Source organism: Eriocheir sinensis, chromosome 40, assembly GCF_024679095.1.
Source record: "Eriocheir sinensis breed Jianghai 21 chromosome 40, ASM2467909v1, whole genome shotgun sequence".
NCBI lineage: Eukaryota > Metazoa > Arthropoda > Malacostraca > Decapoda > Varunidae > Eriocheir > Eriocheir sinensis.
This window is the reverse complement of record NC_066548.1, coordinates 1,730,845-1,753,889: the sequence shown is the minus strand read 5'-3', so window position 1 is coordinate 1,753,889 and position 23,045 is coordinate 1,730,845. Positions and strand designations below refer to the sequence as shown.

At 42.2% G+C, this 23,045-nt stretch overlaps 1 protein-coding gene across 7 annotated transcripts; it reads left to right on the top strand.

Annotated features, from left to right (window-relative positions):
• The first annotated feature begins 274 nt into the window (after positions 1 to 274).
• Positions 275 to 22,988, top strand: LOC127009172 (G-protein coupled receptor Mth2-like). Of its 7 annotated transcripts, none has more exons than XM_050881972.1 (8): positions 275 to 467; positions 905 to 1,220; positions 1,426 to 1,689; positions 5,499 to 5,577; positions 6,995 to 7,188; positions 7,903 to 8,071; positions 8,373 to 8,462; positions 8,609 to 10,752. In XM_050881972.1, the coding sequence occupies exons 3-8, from the start codon at positions 1,491 to 1,493 to the stop codon at positions 8,874 to 8,876; spliced, it is 999 nt and encodes a 332-aa protein (XP_050737929.1). In that variant the 5' UTR covers positions 275 to 467; positions 905 to 1,220; positions 1,426 to 1,490; the 3' UTR covers positions 8,877 to 10,752. The 7 variants fall into 7 exon arrangements, with proteins under 7 accessions (XP_050737929.1, XP_050737930.1, XP_050737927.1 ...); XM_050881973.1 differs by lacking the exons at positions 7,903 to 8,071; positions 8,373 to 8,462; positions 8,609 to 10,752 and adding exons at positions 20,669 to 20,795; positions 21,139 to 21,228; positions 21,375 to 22,988 and having other exon boundaries at positions 289 to 467; XM_050881970.1 differs by lacking the exons at positions 905 to 1,220; positions 1,426 to 1,689; positions 5,499 to 5,577; ... (2 more) ...; positions 8,373 to 8,462; positions 8,609 to 10,752 and adding exons at positions 14,211 to 14,523; positions 16,198 to 16,461; positions 18,051 to 18,129; ... (2 more) ...; positions 21,139 to 21,228; positions 21,375 to 22,988 and having other exon boundaries at positions 300 to 467.
• The last annotated feature ends 57 nt before the right edge of the window (positions 22,989 to 23,045 follow it).

The window sequence follows — 23,045 nt, the reverse complement described above, 5'->3', positions numbered from 1 at the left end:
TTGCAGCACACACTAGCTCACATCGGCACAAGAATTATTAACAATCTATTGTCATGATGGCTGTTCGAAAGCTTTCAGTAATGGTGGTGGTGATTGTGTGTGTGTCCTTAGTGAAAACGGAGACCCGCATTGCAACAGGCTGGTGCTGCCCAGAGAGAGAGGATGGAGGTGGGGGGTGTCCTGCCGGGGCTGCCACAGGACATTTCCAACCCCCTATCTTGGAGAAGGAGGAGAATGACACGGTGACCTGGAAGACTCGAGCTGTGACCTGTCCACCCTCATCCACCCTCGTGTACCATACCAATTCAACAGCATACTATAATAAATTTATTTTTCGGGATCAAGATGAGCTGGAGTTAGTACACGCGCCCAACTTATTATTTGATAAATACACGCAGGATTACTGCCTTGAGGGAGACGGTGAAGGACAGTACAGAATAGCCACCTGTAAACCCGACCCAGATAAAGTGAGTAAAGTGTGTGTGTGTGTGTTAAGTCTCTCTCTCTCTCTCTCTCTCTCTCTCTCTCTCTCTCTCTCTCTCTCTCTCTCTCTCTCTCTCTCTCTCTCTCTCTCTCTCTCTCTCTCTCTCTCTCTCTCTCTCTCATTTTGGTATTGATTTAGTTAATCTTTGTCTATGCCCTATGATCCATTCCCTTAAAACCTATCTCTCCATACCCATCCAGCAATTTTCTTTCTTACCTTGCCACAATGTCACTGTGTAGTAAGTTATAACGTATCCTCCCATTATAGATAAACAGATAATGCCTGACCCTTTCCATACTGTAAGTGATCTTAATGATAACTTTCTATCCAGTGATTTTCTTTCCTACATTAATTTTGTCACAAAGTGCCTCCCCCTTTGCCTGCAATGAGTGATCCTAATGCGACTTTCCTGCCCAACAGATCTGTGGTGGTGGAGTGTGCATACCCAAGTGTTGCGGTGAAGGGGAAGTTATTGAAAAGATAATTCAGTGCAGGAGAAGAAATGAAAGTCCCCCTCTCCAGTTTTACTCGATTTATGGCGAACCACTCCCGGAACCAAGCAACTTTGCGGTCGTGGGAGATAGTGTTCCGGAGTGTGAAGCAAAAGGGGAATTTGCCACCTCCATTACAAAAACTTTCCATCTACTGGTGAATGGGAAACTGCTAGAAAGTGAAAATAATATTTTTTATGACTTTGATGCGTATTGCATTGAACATTCATATGATGAAGAAGGGAGTGAGTACAAACTTACTTTTTCTTATGTTCTTATGCCCTCTAAAAACTTAGCTGACTGTGTTTTGTTTTGTTTTATCTTAGGGGAAGGCAGGTCAACTGTTACATGATACCAACTTTGATATGAGTTTCTACAGCATATTGTTATCACATACATAGAACTATATACTTAGCATTACGTAGACATTACATAGTATTTTTCCTCCAGATGTGAGTGTGATAGCAAAGGGGTGCAGCACAAAACAGTCACATGCCATTCACATCAAGCACCAGATGATGAAGGTCGGCTACGTCATCTCAGCCGTGTTCCTCATCATTACTATCACCATCCACCTCCTCATTCCAAGCCTTCGGGACACCCAGGGACTGATCCTCCTCTCCCACATGGTGTCGATGCTGGTGGTAGTGACTGTTCTCTTTTTGCTGTCCACCGTTTCTCGGAGCATGTCCAGCGCTTACTGCGTCTTCAATGGTGCGTGTGTGTTGCCCAAATTTCACTCCACTATTCTCCCACATGACCTCTGTGTGTAACGAAACACACGATAAATTAATCCAGATAAGGAAAGGATTTGCCGGCGCCGGAGATTTCAGATTCAGATTTTATTGAGAAAAGGAGGGGGGGAGATTTTTACAGAGGAGAGGAGGGGTACATACATATGACTTAATATAACCTAAAGCTACACAAATCACATGAATGTAGGTGGAGAAAAAGGTGGGTGGATGTAAACAGAGCGAAGGTAAGAGAAATTGAGGGGCGCCGGGCGGACGGCTTGCTATTTTTGTTGGAGGGGTTGAGGGGTGGTAAGAGGACGGGAAAAGGTTAGTACAGGTAGACTGAAACAGCACACAGACGGAGGATATATAGTATTTAAGAAATTAGATAGCGAGGCGAGGGAATAAGCTTAAGTGGAGTAGAGAGGTAGGTATGAGAGTGGAAAATATATAAGTAAATAAAAATGCATCTACAATACGCAATTAGGTGCACGTACAAAAACATACACAAAACGAGGGGATACAAGTACAGTAACATATACATATATAGAGGTAATACAGACATATTACACTTACATGATAATAAAAACATGTACAACTTCATAATATAAAAAGGTCATAGTGATAATACATCGGATATTCAGATACAAACTTCAAACGCAGCTACCAATATAAAGGACACGCAGTATCAATTTAACCCTTAAACTGCGGAGGACTAAATGCTGGATATTTGTCCTTCACGAGTTAATTTAAAGTCTATACAAGATAAAAATAGGAGGTACAAATATACATACAATGAAAATACAAACGAAAACAACTTCATAATATAAAAGTATATAAGGATGATACAGTGCAGAGGCACAAACAAATTACAAAAATATGTGATTCACAAAGTCGTATAAAAGGGTTACAGTTACCAAATGTGCGATACGGACACAACCAGCGGCTAACGTTAGCAAGGGGCGGGGTCATGGTCCAAGCGCAGAGCTCGGAGGCTCCGCGGGAACCATCCGTGGTTTCCCTCAGGGGCCTCCTGGTGGAGGCGCATCAGTTTTGCGAACTGGGCCCCGCCCTCGGCCGCCAGACTATCCCAGACAGCCGTGGCCATCTGAGACAGCCGGTCGTTGATGGCAGGAACAGCGGCCAGCTCGTGCAGTGAGCGCGAAGTTCTGAACTCATCCCACCTAGTGTTGAAAAGGAACCTTAGTGCGGCGTTTTGCACTTTCTGGAGCCGGCTGAGGGCTGTGGCACTCAACCCGTGGATGGGAATGGTGGGGTAGGTGAGAACAGGGATCACCCAAGGCCAAGGATCACCAGGGCCTTGACGAGATGGAGCTTGATTCCGGGTTCGAGATCCCGGAACCGGTACAACGTATTCAGCGCCACCCGCGCTTTCGCCACCCTCTCGGTGACGTGGGTAGTGAACCCACTTTTTGAGATCTTAAGACCGAGAAGGCCTCCCTGCGGGCGAAAATCGATGAACTCGTCATCGACTATGAGCGCGGCGGGGGTCCGTGTCGCCAAGTGAATGACGGTGAACTTCGCCACGTTTGTACGTATCCGCCACGCCTTCTCGTAGGCTCCAATCCGGTGATCTCCCTACCCGTACGCGCATTGAGCATCTCACGAGAGCGTCCAGTTTAAGGCACTACCTGAGACACGTCGTCAGCATACTGTACATTAAGTCCTGTGTTGGAGTGCGGGCAGTCATGTATATATGGTGTACAGTGTCGGGGAGAGGACGCTCCCCTGCAGGACGCCGGTCTCCAGGGGGAAAGCGAGGCCGACGAGGCCGCCGATCCGTATCCTTGCTTTCCTATCCACCAGGTAGTCGCACAAGAGGCACTCGAACGGGGCAGCAAGCCCCAGGTGTAGCATTTTGTACTTAAGTCCAAGATGCCAAACCTTATCAGACGCCTTGCTGACGTCCCGGAGGACAAGGTTGCAGCGGGATCCAGCTGCTAAATGGATGGCAAGAATCTCTGACGCCTCCGCAATGCCGGGGACGGTTCCCCTCCCTCTGCGAAAGCCGTATTGGCCTTCCCTGTAGTAACCCCCCAACCCACATGGTTGCGGAGACGACTCGTGAGAATCCTCTCGAAGAGCTTGCCCGGGATTTCCAGAAGGGCGATGGGACAATAGCTGTCTGGGCGGGTAGGCACCTTCCCAGGCTATCATCCTTATCTCCGCTTCTTTAAAGCGGTCCGGGAAATACCCTGCCGAGAGGGCCGCGTTGAAAATGTCCCTCAGCCGGGCCAGAGCGCTGTTCGGTAGGTGGGAGAGGATGGTCTTGTTGACGCCGCTGCGCCCTGGGCAGGATGCTTTGCTCCCCCTGTTGGCCTACCTCACCTCCTGGAGGGAGATGTGGCAGCTCAAGTGAGAGGCGCCGTCAAGCTTACCCGGGTCAACGTTGTCATAAGGGTGAGTACGAACAATGTTGTCAGTCAGGTAGTGTATTCTAAGTAAGCACGTCGTACGTGAGGGCCTGGCGCAGGGAATCTGTCGGTAGGAGGTGGTGGGGATGTGTCGGTCAGCTGTCGTCTTTACTTTAGTCATCCACGTGTCCAGAGCAGCGTCAATGTCTTCTGGTGAAGCTCGGGAGACATCAGGTTGGGGAATCATTTCTAGGTCATCGTCGGCATGAAATGCGTCCCAGTCAACCCTGTGGAAGGCGTAAGTCAGGCGCGGGAGTCAGGAGGGGAGAAGTCGAGACGTCAGTGATGATGGGATGTGATCGCTAGACGTGATGGGGCTTGGGGTGAATCTATGATGAAAATGATTGGAGGGGTTGATGAGGACTATGTCGGGGTAAAGTGAGGTCCAATGTGGCGTACTCATACCTGTCAAGCTATATACTGTGGTGTCTGGCCATAAGATTTTGCGTTAGAGACCTTAAGTTTGTGTATAAAAAACGTAAGATTTGACAGGTGTGGTTCCGACGGACTCAAGCAGGGTGCACGAGGTACCTCCCCCCCCCCACACACACACACTAACTGTAACAGTAACCGTTACTCAGCACGCTCACATGAATTTAAATATGGCACGTACGATATATTTCAAATTGTTTAAAGTAAACATATTGAAAAAAAAAACATCAGAAGCGGAAAAAAACGTGATTTTCAACTTACGCCGCAAGACTTGAAAATCACCGAAATTACGTAAGACTTACGCAAAAAACGTAAGACTTGACAGGTATGCGTACTGTGTGTCGTCGGATATAGTCGGTCAGGTCCCGTCCAACTTGATTGGTCGAGGTTGAGCCCATAAAGGCATGTCGGGCGTTCAGATCTCCCGCAAGCAACACCGGAGTGCGCCTGGGGAATAGTCTGAGAAAGTCTGTGTGGGGGATGTAGGGTCGTCTGGGCGGCAGGTACGAAGTGGCAATCATCAGCGGCCCATCGGAGGTGTCGACTACCACTGCAAGTGTCTCGGATATAAAATCGTCGTCGACCCTGCAACGGAGACGACACCTGACGGCAATGGCCACTCAGTCCGCGGGTTCCGCACCGGTGTTGCGTTGGTGCACCCTATTGCCCGGGATTTTTATTCGTGCTGCGTCAGTAAGTCCATGACTGTTGAGGAGGATAATGTCTGGTTCAAATTGTCTATAAGTGTCTATAAGCGCCGGGGATCAAACCTTCGACCAGTGAGATGGGAAAGCCATTCCTTAAGTCGGGCAAAGAGGTACCCACCTCTCAGAGTGGGTTATGGGAGGCTCGCCCATCATGCAGGTCATGGCACTACAGTTTAAATTGTGTTGGTGTTTGATCCTTAATTCTCTCTTTTCAGGCTTTGTGTTCCAGTTCTTTTTCCTGGCCATGTTCTTCTGGCTGAATATAATGTGCTTTGACATCTGGAGAGTCATCAGGTGGGTGTATGATGGAGAGCATTACCCTGCTACTCATGGTGCTATCATCATCCTGCACACACATGGAAAAGTCTATTCTTTAATGATTATTAACACTAGCTTAAGGGGGTCAACCTTTACATTACCACCACTACTATTACTACTTTTCCTCCTCCTCCTCCTCCTCTTACTACTACTACTACTACTACTACTACTACTACTACTACTACTACTACTACTACTACTACATGTTTGTCATTTAAGTTTGTTTAGGATTTTAGTATTTTTGGTTTGCTTTAGGTGAATATATATATGTTATGTACAACTATTATGAGGTATAGATTGACTGACTTATTATGTAAATAAAAAACCCACACTGGCAGACGATAGTTAGGTATATTTTTAACCAAACAGTTTCGGTGGACACTGCCACCATCTTTAGTGGTGTGAAGGAAGAGTAGAAGTAGTTACAATAGTTTACAATTCTCCTTATATACAAAACGGAACGATAAATATGGGAGGGGCAGGACAGGGAGGGATAGGTAAGTCCGTCTGGTCCAGGGGAGGGAAATAAGGTCACCACCCCGCCCCAACGCTGCGACTGACAGATGGGTGATTTAGGGGGCGGGAAGAGTAGAAGTAGGTATATTAGCAAAATAATCTTATTGACAAACAGGAACGGGTAAATACGGGAGGGGCAGAACAAGGATGGGTGGGCAACCCTAAGCCATCAAGTCAAATATAGGCAAGTAAGCCTCAAAGTTATGACTGACAGATGGAGGGATTAAGGGGGGCGGGAAGAAACTTCTCCACCAGTGACCGCATTACCGGATCGAGCTTGAAATTACCGTCATAAATTAAAATTGCTATGTTTCTTTATACACATTGCCTTAATAACCTTACGTTGTTTATAATCATTACATTTATATAACAGATGGCTGTTTTTCCAAGACATCCTATGATTTGTATTTTCCATATGTTTAAGAACAGCATTATTGTCATTACCTGTTCTGCTAGCATACTTGTGTTCTTCAATGCTTGGTGACCTTACTTCCCTCCCTTGGACCTGGCGCCTGGCAGACTTACCCATCCCTCCCTGTCCTGCCCCTCCCATATTTACCCGTTCCGTTTTGTATATAAGGAGAATTGTAAACCATTGTAACTACTTCTACTCTTCCTTATCCCACTGAAGATGGTGGCAGTGTCCACCGAAACTGTTTGGTTAAAAATATAATTCTATCGACGATCGTCTGCCATGGAGTGTGAGTTTTTATTTACATCAAGAATATCACGTCAGTGTGATTAGCCCATTCGACTGTTATTATGATTGTGTTTTCTATTATATTTACTTTAGTATTTGCTTTTTCCCCTTTGCTACCTTAATTTAAGATACCTAATATGCTGTCACGCCTATGTAGCTCTGTCATGACATTTTCAGGGCTACAGCGAAGGGCATTCCTTTGATTGGCATTCTAAGCAGCGATGCCAAGAAGTTCAAGCTGTACTGCCTGTATGGTTGGGGCTCTCCCTTGGTCATTACCATTGTCACAGCCATCATGCACTTCTTACCGGATGAGCTCGCAAAGGATATCACACGGCCTGGGTTTGGGACACTGACGTGTTGGCTTCCAGGTGAGAGGTTTGCCGAGATGTCTTTAAAGATCCAGAGCTCTGAAATTGGACAGTTGTTACTCTGTGTTTCACCCAGCTGTTCATCCTCCCTTTCAAGCTGGCCGATAAATGGGTACCTGGGGAAACCTAGGGAAGGTAAATTAAAAACATAAGAACATAGGGAAACTGCAAGAGGCCGAGTGGCCTACACAGGGCAGCCCCAGAATCCCCCCTCAGTTGTCACACCTCCCCTGTGTCTCAGGGTAATGGGTTCTTACTCACCACAGGCTCAAGGGCCAATGAGACAGATGAGCACCATAACATGTATCCCCAACTTTACCTTTACTTTATGTTAGCCTTCTAATACTGAAAGCTTTAAAGTGGACCAGATCTACATTTTAAACATATTTCCCAATTTGATGAAATGAGCATTTTGTAGCCCTAAAGTTTACTGCAAATACTTCTGTAAATGTCATGTAATGTACTTCACTGCTATGACTGAGGAATTTATTTGACCTTCCCAGAATAGTGTGTAGTATTATGGGTGCCAAAGCCTATATAGGTATATAAGGAGTGCTAAACTCTTAACATCTGCTCTTTCCTAGCTCTTACTACCATTTGTATGTGGATGTCTGTATGACTGAGAGAGGAGTTGGCCTGACAAGGCTTGAAATCTTCTCTTTTATATATGTTTACTTGTTTATATATTTCTTTATTTTTTATGAATTTTTTCAGGCGATTGGGAGCACTTGATCTACTGCTATGCCTATGTGGCCACACTCTTCATTCTGGACTTGCTCTTCATCGGGCACACCATGTTCACTCTGTACCAAGCTGGCAGTGCATTCACTTGCTTTGCAAGGGAAGTTTCTGTGACTGCATTCAACAGAAAACACTTGGAAGCGTAAGTCTTTCTAGGTGTTATTGGTTTATTTTCCACAAGCCAAGAGTAAAACCTTGTACTCCTTTGGAAAGATCACAGAAGCTGGCAAAAGAATGATCAAATTTGGTTAGAGGCTGAGATGTCTTGACACTCCCTCCCCTCTTCAAGGGGTTCAAGTCATAGGAAGGAGGAAATACAGACCAAGATTTGAAGGCAGTTCCAGAGTTTTACAGTGCATGGGATGAAAAAGTAAAGTTATGACAAATGGCTTATATTGACTAATGCTTAAAGTTCAACAAATCTTTCATGATGTTTTTTTCAGGTTCTGGCAGCGTTTTTTTGTCTTTGCCTCGATGGTGCTTTGCTGGACGGCTGATATTCTCTCATGGAAGATTCACCCCCTAGAAATCTGGTGAGGAAAGTTTTGAAGAGCTGCCATTATATACTCATTTAAAAGATGACCTTCAAAACTAATTTATATTGTATATTGAGGAATGAATCTTTTTCCAGGCTGTTGCACTGTTGATAAAACCCTAATTTGTGTTTCCACTTCTATAGGATCGTCACGGACTTCATCAACTCCTCACAAGGCTTCGTCATCTTCCTCATCTTCATCAGCAACAAGAAGAGACGGGACATGGTCAAAGAACTACTGAAGAAAGCCTCCAAAACTTGCTGTCCAAGAGTGGCCAGCTCAGTCCAGCCTAGCAGCAACAATGAAATGGCCACTTGGAAAGCAACCTCACCCCCACTTTCTACATCCGAGCCAAGTGGTACTACCGAGGAGGAGTCTGTCAACAAAACAGACAAAGGGGAGAGCGATTAAACTGTTTACATGCCATACTGGCTCACCAAATACTTGCTTTGCCTTACAAAATAATCGTAGTCAAGTGGTGCTACAGAGGAGGAGAGTCTCAGCAAAACAGACAGAGAGGAGAGCAGTTAAACAGTTTACATGTCAGATGTACCCACTGAATACTTGCTCTCCCATATAAGAATGTTTCAAACTATAACTTTCTGTAATTCTCATTGCCTTAAATGCAGGAGCAGGGCCAAGGGCCAAATGGTGTTACTGAGGAGGAATCTCACTAAATCAGCTTCCTCGAGGTTGGGTGTTCTGTATAGTCTCCGCCAGTTTTTCTTCCCCGCACAGTTGCTAATGTAGTAAATATACATCACTTTGATGTTATGCCATTGAGATATTAACAATATTTAATCACTAACTTCTAAGCAGCAACTTAGATAGGATAGACATCAATTGCAGTGATATCCAAAGTAAACAACAATTACTTTGTCAGCAACAGACTTTGCTACAAGGCCTCTTTATGTGCATACAACATATCAGTTTGGTTGACATGTTGGTTGCAATTGACTTGTGTTAACCATACAGCTTCGTCACACATCTATCTGTCTGTATTTATCTATATTAATCTATCAATTAATCTATATATCTATTTATGTGCCTGTCTTCCTATTAATGGATCAATATTTATATTTATCCATCTATCTTGCCACACGCTTGTAATGTGTATAGTATAATGTACATGTGTATGTATGACTGTACGTGTGGCGACACCCGGTCGGTGTCGCACAACAGGATGTCTAACAACACGTCATGCTTTTGGCCGTGGGAAGCTGTGATGAACTGACACTATAGTCTGTTCAGAGCAAGAAGGCGGTTCAGGGTGGAGCTGGTATCGTCGTTTACCTCTAGCCATGCTGCCAAATCAACCTTCGTACATGCGTCTCTCTCTTATTTCCCATCCATGTGCTATTTGAAAGCGATATTTTATATATTCTGTATATGGTAAAGGAAGCTACATAGTACAATGAGTGTCGATGTTTAGGATTATAACAAGGGTTTGTATAAATTCTATGACATGTGGCAGCGATTTTTTCCCATGTTGCCACGTTGTGGTGTTGGCAGTGGTGGTGGTGGTGGTGGTGGTCGGTGTGTCCCCCTAGGTCCCTCCCCCGGGTCGAGAGGGAGAGAGAGGGAGAGAGAGAGAGATAAACAGGTGGGTTGTGGGTGGGTAGGCCGGGAGAGAGTGCTAAGCTGATAATTGGCGGTCGAACTGGCAGCGCTGCACTCATGGGAATTCTGGAATCTGCCACACCTTGAACCGACTTCATGCTCCGAACAGACTATAGGAGCTCTGTCACAAACCCTATACCAAAGGAACATCTATTAGTATTCATCTAGCTACTATATAACTATCTCTAATTATGTATGGATGGATCTTTATCTATCTTTATTCATTTATCTAGCCATATATTTGTCTACTTATATCTGTATTCATCACAATATGTTTACGCATCTGAATCGGTCTATTTATCCATTATTATCTATTTATCTGTCAGTCTGTATCTATCTTGCATGGTGATGGGCTGCCCCGGGATTAACCCACGCATTCTAGAGTAGCTATATAATTATCTTCTCCAGACTCCTTGGATTAACCCATCTGCTGTCAGGGCCGGATTATCCTATACGCCAAGTACACCATGGCGTAGGGCCCCAAGCACTGATCGAGGGGCCACAAAACCTGATAGACCCGACCCATAATTGGGCCCCCACATAATGGAAATCCCGGAAATGCCTGTAGCCTCGGGGAGATCAGTACGTATGCTTCGTTGGACTGTTGATCGTAAAAAAAATATATATAAAAATAAATAAATAGATAAAATAAAATAGCGAAAACTTGTTTGTGTTGGCAACTCAAGTCAACAGTGCTTGCAATTTCTTTGAACTTGTGCAGGAATTATATGCATATTCAGTTGGATCAACAAAGCGCTAGAATTTACTAACAAAGGGATTGTCACCTAATGAAAATGGGGGGGGCAAAACTGTGGGTGTCTGGTGTTATGCCTGTAGAACACCATCAGCTTGGAGACGAACAGTGTGGTCGAACTCCGGATATGTTGCCCTTTTGTCTTCCTCCCGTTTAACACACACACACACACACATACACACCACCACCACCACTCCGTAGCGCAACACATAAAGACCACAGTATATTTTAGACACAATAGTAATTCTCCACCCGATATGCATTATCCTCCTCCACCTCCCCTATCCTCCTCCATTCCTCCCTCCCAGGCTCCCACTCTATACCTCCTCCTCCTCCTCTCCTGTCCACCTCGATGCCCCCACATGATATTTCCTCTCCTCCTCCTCCCTCTCTTCCATGGAGCCCCGCCTCCCTCTTCTCCATCTACGTTGCATCGGGATTCCCACTTACAATCTATGTTACTGAGCTTAAACAATGTTACAGAGGCTATAGCTTGTCCGTATAGTTCCAGCAGTATTAGGCAACTGCTGACGAGAGAGAGGGAGAGAGAGGGTGAAGATAGCCGCCTCGTACGTCCGTGGGCATTTTTTTGTCAGTGTGATAGTGGCGATGAGGGTGGATGTATTGTCCCTCCCATCTTTCTTTTAATCGAACGTGTATCACGCAAGAAAACATTTAAGGGTGCCAAGGACTTTGATTTTACGAGGAAAAATTTTGTGGCGGCAGTGCACCTAGCTTATCAAAACTATTTTTTGGTGATCGTTAAAAACCCTATAATAGCCCTACCCAGTAACTCTGAATAGAGAGATGATGTGATAATATATAGCATTTCGACACCAGCATGTGTGTGAGCTGCCACTAATTAAGGATTGAAATTATTCAAAGTACACATGCACTCACATCGGCACAAGATCGAATGAACTGACAGAAGGAAAAAAGTGTTTGGCGGTTGACAGTATATAACAACTTGATAATCGTTTAAAAAAGAAGAACTACAAGAGGAAGAGAAAGAACATGAATGATACAAGCACATAAATAAAAAACTAAGACATGTGAAGATGATGTGAGGCAATTAATTAAACATCTGTGCATGAACTGCCACTAGGGAAATTATAAGTGGAGATCTCCAGATGATGTGATATAACACGCGATGTAATTATAAAATGCGAGCTAAGTGACATTGAGGAAACTTGTTGCAGCACACACTAGCTCACATCGGCACAAGAAGAACAAACTAAATTATCATGATGGTTGTAATAAAACTTTTAGTAGTGGTGATGGTGTGCGCGTCTTCAGTGAAACCCCGCATTGCAACAGGCTGGTGCTGCCCAGAGAGAGAGGATGGAGGTGGGGGGTGTCCTGCCGGGGCTGCCACAGGACATTTCCAACCCCCTATCTTTGGGAAGGAGGAGAATGACACGGTGACCTGGAAGACTCGAGCTGTGACCTGTCCACCCTCATCCACCCTCGTGTACCATAACAATTCGACAGCATACTATAATGTATTTATTCTTCGGGATCAAGATGAGCTGGAGTTACTACACGCGCCCAGCGTATTATTTGATAAATACACGCGGGATTACTGCCTTGAGGGAGACGGTGAAGGACAGTACAGAATAGCCACCTGTAAACCCGACCCTGATAAAGTGAGTAAAGTGTGTGTGTGTGTTAAGTCTCTCTCTCTCTCTCTCTCTCTCTCTCTCTCTCTCTCTCTCTCTCTCTCTCTCTCTGTGTGTGTGTGTGTGTGTGTGTGTGTGTGTACTCTATATCTATCTTTATCTTTCTATTTATTTATCTGTGTGTGTGTGTGTGTGTGTGTGTGTGTGTGTGTAGTCTCTCTCTCTCTCTCTCTCTCTCTCTCTCTCTCTCTCTCTTTCCTCATTTAAAAAATACTTCTTTATAAAGTCATCCGAAGATAAAGTTTCAGTGTGTGTGTGTGTGTGTGTAGTCTCTCTCTCTCTCTCTCTCTCTCTCTCTCTCTCTCTCTCTCTCTCTCTCTCTCTCTCTCTCTCTCTCTCTCTCCTCGATAAGCTGAAAACTGAAGACATCCTCTGACGGGCCCACCAGCCCGTGCCCTCCCCTAGGAGGAGAAATCAACAACAACATCTCTCTCTCTCTCTCTCTCTCTCTCTCTCTCTCTCTCTCTCTCTCTCTCTCTCTCTCTTCATTTAAAAAAAATACTTCTTTTTAAAGTCATCCGAATATAAAGTTTCATTGTGTGTGTGTGTGTGTGTGTGTAATTATACATTCGTATTTTTTATCACATGTTTGTTTTTAGTTATTTATATATTATCATCATCAACCATTGCTATTACTAAAACACAAAGTTTTTTTGCATTGTTCTCTCCATCTGTGTCTAATGTTAATGTACTTCATATCTTACTCAGCAAATGTGTAAGTTCCATCTGCATGTTGTCTTTTTTTGTCTCTATTTTCTCAATTCTTTATTTTTCTCTTTATTTTTCTCTTTCTGGCTTGACTTCTTCAACCCCTGCATTTTCTTTTTATTTCAACTCTTTAACTCTGGCTGTCCATCTTTTATCTATTCTATGCAAGCCAATTAAGCCAATATCAATTGTCCTTATTCACCATTGTAATACATACTCAACATATGTTTTTACAGTCCAATTTCTGTCTGCCCTGTCTGCTACAATACCTGAGTTGACACTTTATTTTTTTATTTTTTTACGTCTCCGCCTATTGCGCCGGTAGGCTTGCTTGAGGGGTCTGGATGGTTTTCGGCCCCAGCCCGTCATGGCGCAGGCAAGTGTTTATAGTGGCGCCATCTTCTCTTAGCCCAAGCTGCCTACCGGAACTCGTTCTTGATTCTTGGACGGTTTCCTCTAGAGTCCGGCCTTCAGGACAGCATGTGGGTAGTTTTAAGCCACTCGGCGGTGACTGAATAATCCGAGGTGGTAGCGTGGGGATTCGAACTCTTGTCGTTCATCACGCGGTGAATGTGGGCCCAGCACGCTACCACTTCAGCCACCGCCTACTTCTGCTGTCCATCTATTATCAAATAAGTGCATTATATAACCTGCCTAAGCTACCTAATACCTTGTCCTTAATCATTATAATGATATACGTAGTCAATCTTTGTCTATTCCCTATGATCCATTCCCTTAAAACTTATCTCTCCATACCCATCCAGCAATTTTCTTTCTTACCTTGCCACAATGTCACTGTGTAGTAAGTTATAACGTATCCTCCCATTATAGATAGACAGATAATGCCTGACCTTTTCCATACTGTAAGTGATCTTAATGATAACTTCCTATCCAGTGATTTTCTTTCCTACATTATTTTTGTCACAAAGTGCCTCCCTCTTTGCATGCAATAAGTGATCCTAATGCGACTTTCCTGCCCAACAGATCTGTGGTGGTGGAGTGTGCATACCCAAGTGTTGCGGTGAAGGGGAAGTTATTGAAAAGAGTATTGAGTGCAGGAGAAGAAATGAAAGTCCCCCTCTCCAGTTTTACTCGATTTATGGTGAACCACTCCCGGAACCAAGCAACTTTGCGGTCGTGGGAGATAGTGTTCCGGATTGTGAAGCAAAAGGGGAATTTATCACCCCCATTACAGAAACTTTCCTACTGGTGAATGGGAAACTGCTAGATAGTGAAAATAATATTTTTTATGACTTTGATGCGTATTGCATCGAAAATACATATGATGAAGAAGGGAGTGAGTACAAACTGTTACTTTTTCTTATGTTCAAACACACTATAACAGCTTATATTTTAACTTATACATAATCAAAAAATCAATTCCAGAGGCAATTTTTTAAGTGTTCATTCTTAATAGTTGTATTTAGCAACTAATTTAAGTTTAATTTTTTAACACTTTTTTAGTGTTCATTCTTTTATTGCTTGCACTAATGGTTGGAGTAACTAACTACTTTAAAAGTTTAATTGTGGGGCAATTTTTTTTTTTTATAAATACAAAGCCTATAGTAGTGGGCTGACTTTTATACATGAAGACCATAAAAAGGAAATAGCATGCCCTCTAAAGACTTAGCTGACTTTTTTTTTTCTGAGTGGAAGGCAGGTCAGGGTAGGTTGGGGAGGGATCGTAGATGTGGACGTAACGTACAAACGCTCCCGTGAGCTTATTTATGAAATTAGGGAAGTTAGTGACTCGGATGGGAAAGAAAACGGAGGCGCACAACTGACACCCGGCCTTTTCGCCATACTCCCCACGCTGTTCTTACAAGGTTCGTTTTTTTTCATTTTGTGCTTGTTTGATGTAATATTTTGCCACAAATTTATGGCTTCTGGTGCTCAAGAATATCCCAGGAGTGCGATGGTAAGGTATTGGATACCAAGATATGTCTATATGTGATGATATGACAAAGATGAAGTGAAGCCCTCCCATAGCGAAGGCGGTGGTGGTTGTTTACATTTAAATGGCATGCTGTGGACTTATCGCATAACTCGGATTTTAAACGTACGGAACGTCCACATGTAAACAAACATTTTTATATATGTTGCTTGTGTGTTGTACTTGTTTAGAATTGGGCAAATATGATACAGCAATGTAATCTATGATAGTGCAACCTATCTCATAGGCAATTTAAAGATTCTGCTGCTAATCTTCATATAGTGTTTTTTTCATTATGGGCTTTTTGTGTTCAGTTCCAAATCAAAAACGGTGAAGGATACACCGAAATAGAAGGATGTATATTATATATAAATCCTCTGACCTTATGCTAACTTTGTGTTGTAGCAACTTAAGCCTTCCAATAGCATAAAATATTATTAAATTTAATTTCATTGATCTTCAGTGACTTTAAAAAATCTTCCATTTATTGAATATCAACCTACATAAGGATGGTTGGAGGAGCAAAACACCCAAGTTCCAATTTCTAGATGTAAGGAACACAATAACCTCTCACTTTGTATTTCAACATAGTGTTTTGTACGTATCTACTATTTATGTTGCCCATCACTTTAAAATCATCATTGGGGCCAATATAATGAAATGTGGTGGCAAATTGGTAATTTATTTAATTGCTTATTTATTTTCCGGGGGACCTATATGCCTGTACGGATCGTCCACATCTGTGGACGATCCGTATTACATATTTAGTTTTTTTTCTTACCTCATTTTCACCCACTAATATTGTGATGCCAAAACTGTGCCTCACATACAATATAGCCAAATGGTTACTTTTTATAGTAATCACTTCAACTTTACGTAATTCACTCAATTTTTTTCACGATTATTTGAGAAAAAAAAAACTACGATCCCTCCCCAACCTACTCTACCAATTTTGATTTGAGTTTTTACAGCATTATTATCACATACATAGAACTATACATAGCACTACATAGACATTACACAGTATTTTTCCTCCAGATGTGGATGTGATAGCAAATGGGTGCAGCACAAAACAGTCACATGCCATTCACATCAAGCACCAGATGATGAAGGTCGGCTATGTCATCTCAGCCGTGTTCCTCATCATTACTATCACCATTCACCTCCTCATTCCAAGCCTTCGGGACACCCAGGGACTGATCCTCCTCTCCCACATGGTGTCGATGCTGGTGGTAGTGACTGTGCTCTTTTTGCTGTCCACCTTTTCTCGGAACATGTCCAGCGCTTACTGCGTCTTCAATGGTAGGTTGTGTCGTGTGTTCCGATGTATAAAAGTTAATTATAAAGTTTCAATGGTAGGTTGTGTTGTATGTTATGGTGTATAAAAGTTAATTGTAGTAAAGTTTCAATGGAAGGTTGTTGCTCTTGTTGTGTGTTGGTACTTGATATTGTTTGTACTTCTGCAAACGTTTATTTTTTTAAACTTTATTTTCCTTTTATTAAGGTAATAAGTTTAATGAGTTGACATTTACATGGGTGCTACTTTTCTAGAGGGCTAGGCTTCTACTACTACTACTACTACTACTACTACTACTACTACTACTACTACTACTACTACTACTACTACTACTACTACTACTACTACTACATACATGTACTACTACTACTACTATGCTACTACTGCTATTCTACTACTACTACTACTACTACTATGCTACTACTGCTATTCTACTACTACTACTACTACTACTACTACTACTACTACTACTACTAGGGTAGTAGGGTGATATGGGGTTAAGACGTACAGCAAAATGAAAAATATTGAAAAAAAAAAGAGACACCAAAAGAAACCTGAATCATTTGTTTAACTCCTGTGTAATTGTCCAAGCCCAAAGTTTTGTGTAGTTTGAGCTATTAAACATTTTGTACATTCTTTTTTTTCATATGGGTTCCCCACATAGTATGGTGAACCCGTACAAGGTATGGTGTGAACCTGCGTATGGGGATCATTTTCCCCATTTTTCTGCCTTTTTTTCCAGTTATCAGCTTGTTTTAAACCTGTAAAGCTACTAGAAGGTTAATTAAAACACTGTAGAAAATTATGGCTTTACTGTAACAAATATAGGTACAAAAATACAATTCCGTGACATCACATTAAAAATTTTCATATTTTTTCTTCGAAATTTTTGAACTATTATTAACATTAACTTAATCAAATTAAAAGGTCACACACGCATAAACATTTTTAACTATTATTTAGGCTAAATGGAATGAATTTCAAAATATTTAGCAATATTTAAGGTTTAAATATAAAAATGATGTATTTTTTTTCGATCTTTCAACTTATAGGGCTGTTAATGTTAATTATTTCTGAATTTATGTTATGCTACCTACCTCTTAAGTGAATTGAGCTAATGTTAATATAGAATATTAAATAAAAAAATGATTTTTACTATACTATTCAAGGGCAAATTAGACACATTTGGGTATGGTTTTATATCTTAATATCACTTCGGCACTTAATTTGAGCCTCAATACGCACATACACATGTTCTTGGAGGCATTAAATAATGTTTAATAATTTTTATGTATTTTCCAAAAAATTCACAACACGACTTCACCCCATACGAATTCACCCCGACGCCATTTTTTTTCTTTAAACCCAAACATCGGACCAAGATCACTGTCCATCACTTTTGTTTCACTTGCATATTACGCGTAGAGGCCTTCTAACCACTAATTATATCAGGGAAAAATAAATCATTGGATAACAGTATAATTGAAGTTTTGAATTTATTGAAAATGTCCATGTATGATACTTTAACGCTAACGGAAAACTGAAATAGTGTTTGAATTATATTAGTGTTTGATCCTTAATTCTCTCTTTTCAGGCTTTGTGTTCCAGTTCTTTTTCCTGGCCATGTTCTTCTGGCTGAATATAATGTGCTTTGACATCTGGAGAGTCATCAGGTGGGTATATGATATAGGGCATTATGTAGTGTGGCGACTATGCCTGATGAATGAGCCTCCTATAACCCACTTAACCAGTGCGGTACCTCTTTGGCCGACTCAGTAAGGAGTGGCTCTCCCGTCGCGCTGGTCGCGGGTTCAATCCCAGGCAGCTGGGGCCTCACATTGTCTTGATTAATTTCTTGTGTGTTTTGATACATGCAGAGGACGTATAGGAAAATATAAAAAGAGAAAATAAGCTCCCGGGGCATGACAGTGGTGGCATAGCGGTGGGCATCCTCTCCTGCAGTTCTGTTGAGTTTCCCCAAAGGGGTAACAGGTAGGATGGCCCATGCTCTGAGGGTAATGGAAAATGGGAAGTGTTGGAGGTATGTCTCTACGGGGACATTGTGAAATAGTGCACCAAAATGGGTCAGTCTCAACACACAGAAATTAATTTACATAGAGGGGAAAGTCGTGTAGTGCGGTGACTATGCCTGATGAACGAGCCTCCCATAACCCACTTAGTCAGTGGGGTACCTCTTTGGCCGACTCGGTAAGGAGTGGCTCTCTCGTCACGTTGGTCGTGGGTTCGATCCCAGGCAGCCGGCGAATACCCTCACCTTGTCTTGATTAATTTCTCGTGTGTTTCAATACACGCAGAGAACATGTTGGGAAATAGAGGAAATAGAAAAAGAAAATCCCGGGGCATGACAATTAGCCTGCTACTCATTGTGTCATCATCATCTGCACACACACAGTGTTGTGCGCACTACCTGCTAGAAGTAGTGGCACTATCGCTACCACTACTTCAGTCAAATTGTAGTGGCTGACTGACAAGAGTGACGGGCCGCGGCTCAGCCCACTGAACTGTACACGTTTCATTCACGTTTTCATCACGTACGTAGTTGGTCCACCCCGAGTAGCGAGTAGTGACTAGCCCTACCTAAAAATGTAGCGCCGCTACTGTTTTTGCCGCTCTTTCTAAAAAAGAGTGGCACTACCGCTACAGCTACTAAAAAGTAGTTTCGCTACTTAGCGGCACTACTAGTAGTGCCGCTACACCCAACACTGCACACACATGGAAAAGTCTACTTTATTTTTCAACGATTATTAAAACCAGGTCAAGGGGTCATCTTTTCTGGTACCACCTCTACTATTACTACTACTGCTGCTACCACTTTTACTTTTTACTGCTACTACTATGTACTACTACTACTACTACTACCTACTACTGTTCTAAGATATAATATGGAGATAATTTTGGTAAGACCCTATTTGGTGCAGAATCAGGAACCTACTGCAGAGGCTTACATGTTTGTCATTTAGGTTTGTTTAGGATACTAGTATTTTTGTTTTGCTTTAGGTGAATATATATGTTATGTACAACTATCATAAGTTAAAGATTGACTGACTATTATTATGATGCCAAACTTGTGTTTTTTATTATATTTGCCATAGTATTTGTTTTTTACCCTTTGCTACCTTAATTTAAGATACCTAATATGCTGTCATGCATATATATATATATATATATATATATATATATATATATATATATATATATATATATATATATATATATATATATATATATATATATATATATATATATATATATATATATATATAGCTCTGTCATGACATTTTCAGGGCTACAGCGAGGGGCATTCCTTTGATTGGCATTCTAAGCAGCGATGCCAAGAAGTTCAAGCTGTACTGCCTGTATGGTTGGGGCTCTCCCTTGGTCATTACCATTGTCACAGCCATCATGCACTTCTTACCGGATGAGCTCGCAAAGGATATCACACGGCCTGGGTTTGGGACACTGACGTGTTGGCTTCCAGGTGAGAGGTTTGCCGAGATGTCTTTAAAGATCCAGAGCTCTGAAATTGGACAGTTGTTACTCTGTGTTTCACCCAGCTGTTCATCCTCCCTTTCAAGCTGGCCGATAAATGGGTACCTGGGGAAACCTAGGGAAGGTAAATTAAAAACATAAGAACATAGGGAAACTGCAAGAGGCCGAGTGGCCTACACAGGGCAGCCCCAGAATCCCCCCTCAGTTGTCACACCTCCCCTGTGTCTCAGGGTAATGGGTTCTTACTCACCACAGGCTCAAGGGCCAATGAGACAGATGAGCACCATAACATGTATCCCCAACTTTACCTTTACTTTATGTTAGCCTTCTAATACTGAAAGCTTTAAGGTGGACCAGATCTACATTTTAAACATATTTCCCAGTTTGATGAAATGAGCATTTTGTAGCTCTAAAGTTTACTGCAAATACTTCTGTAAATGTCATGTAATGTGCTTCACAGCTATGACTGAGGAATTTATTTGACCTTCCCAGAAAGTGTGTAGTATTATGGGTGCCAAAGCCTATATGGGTATGTAAGGAGTGCTAAACTCTTAACATCTGCTCTTTCCTAGCTCTTACTACCATTTGTATGTGGATGTCTGTATGACTGAGAGAGGAGTTGGCCTGACAAGGCTTGAAATCTTCTCTTTTATATATGTTTACTTGTTTATATATTTCTTTATTTTTTATGAATTTTTTCAGGCGATTGGGAGCACTTGATCTACTGCTATGCCTATGTGGCCACACTCTTCATTCTGGACTTGCTCTTCATCGGGCACACCATGTTCACTCTGTACCAAGCTGGCAGTGCATTCACTTGCTTTGCAAGGCAAGTTACTGTGACTGCATTCAACAGAAAACACCTGGAAGCGTAAGTCTTTCTAGGTGTTATTGGTTTATTTTCCACAAGCCAAGAGTAAAACCTTGTACTCCTTTGGAAAGATCACAGAAGCTGGCAAAAGAATGATCAAATTTGGTTAGAGGCTGAGATGTCTTGACACTCCCTCCCCTCTTCAAAAGGTTCAAGTCATAGGAAGGAGGAAATACAGACCAAGATTTGAAGGCAGTTCCAGAGTTTTACAGTGCATGGGATGAAAAAGTAAAGTTATGACAAATGGCTTATATTGACTAATGCTTAAAGTTCAACAAATCTTTCATGATATTTTTTTCAGGTTCTGGCAGCGTTTTTTTGTCTTTGCCTCGATGGTGCTTTGCTGGACGGCTGAAATTCTCTCATGGAAGATTCACCCCCAAGAAATCTGGTGAGGAAAGTTTTGAAGAGCTGCCATTATATACTCATTTAAAAGATGACCTTCAAAACTAATTTATATTGTATATTGAGGAATGAATCTTTTTCCAGGCTGTTGCACTGTTGATAAAACCCTAATTTGTGTTTCCACTTCTATAGGATCGTCACGGACTTCATCAACTCCTCACAAGGCTTCGTCATCTTCCTCATCTTCATCAGCAACAAGAAGAGACGGGACATGGTCAAAGAACTACTGAAGAAAGCCTCCAAAACTTGCTGTCCAAGAGTGGCCAGCTCAGTCCAGCCTAACAGCAACAATGAAATGTCCACTTGGAGTGCAGTCTCACCCACAACTTCTATATCTGGACCAAGTGGTATTACTGAGGAGGAGTATGTCAGCAAAACAGACAAAGGGGAGAGCAAGTAAACTGTTTACATGCCATACTGGCTCACCAAATACTTGCTTTGCCTTGCAAGAATATCGTAGTCAAGTGGTGCTACAGAGAAGGAGAGTCTCAGCAAAACAGACAGAGAGGAGAGCAATTAAACAGTTTACATGTCAGATATACCCACTGAATACTTGCTTTCCCATATAAGAATGTCCAACTATAACTCTGTAATTCTCATTGCCTTAAATGCAGGAGCAGGACCAAGGGCCAAATGGTGTTACTGAGAAGGAATCTTTGAGCAAAATGGATATATGGGAGAGCAGTTAAACTACTCACATGCTGTACAGTTATTGCTTTCCCTTGTTAGAAGTTAAAACTGTACCTGTCAGAAGGATAAGCAAGTAAACCATTCTTATATTCTTAAATGCAGGAGTAGAACAAAGAGCCAAATGGTGGTACTGGGAAGGAATCTTTCAGCAAACTGGATAGGGAGAGCAGTTAAGCTGTTTACATACCACATATATAGACCCACTAAGTAGGCTACTTATCCCTTTCCCTTGTAAGCAATATTGAACCCTTCAGAAAGGAGAGTAGTTAAATTGCTTCCATGCCACATAGACCCAGTGAATACTTGCTTTTCCTTATGAGAATGTAAAACTGTACCTGTCAGAAGTATAAGAAATTTTGGTGTGTATTTACCTATTTGTAGTTTACCGGGTCCTGAGCTAAGCTCTAATAGTCCCGTCTCCATATCTATATTCATCCAGCCTTTCCTTCATATTTTGGACACTGCTCGCCTCCAGCACCTCTTCTTCCAAGCTGTTCCATGTGTTAACAACTCTATGTGGAAAACTATACTTTTTCAAGTCACTCAAACAGGTTCCTTTATTAACTTTCTTTCCATGTCCTCTCAGCCCCTGTGTTCTCGCAGTTAAGAAGAGATCATTTCTATCCACCTCATCAAAGTTATTTACCAACTTACACAGCTTGATCAGATCTCCTCTCTCCCTTTTTTGTTCCAGTGTCATCAATTCCATCTCCTTCAATCTGTCTTCATACATTTTATTTGAGAGTTCTGGGACCATTTTAGTTGTAATTCTCTGTATCCTTTCCAACTTTCTGATATCCTTCTTTTTGTGAGGCGATCACAACTGCATATTCAAGTTTTGGTCCTATCAGTGATGTTATTATTTTCTTCATCATTTCTTTGTCCATAAAATGGAATGATACCCTTATATTTTGCATCATCCTGTAGGTTTCTCCAAACAGCTTGTTTATGTGCTTTTCTTGGGATAGTGTGTCTTGCATCATTACTCCCAAATCTGTGTGTGTGTGTGTGTGTGTGTGTGTGTGTGTGTGTGTGTGTGTGTGTGTGTGTGTGTGTGTGTGTGTACCTGGTTACAATATACAGGATCATAAGGAGTCCTGTCTCAGAGTCTCA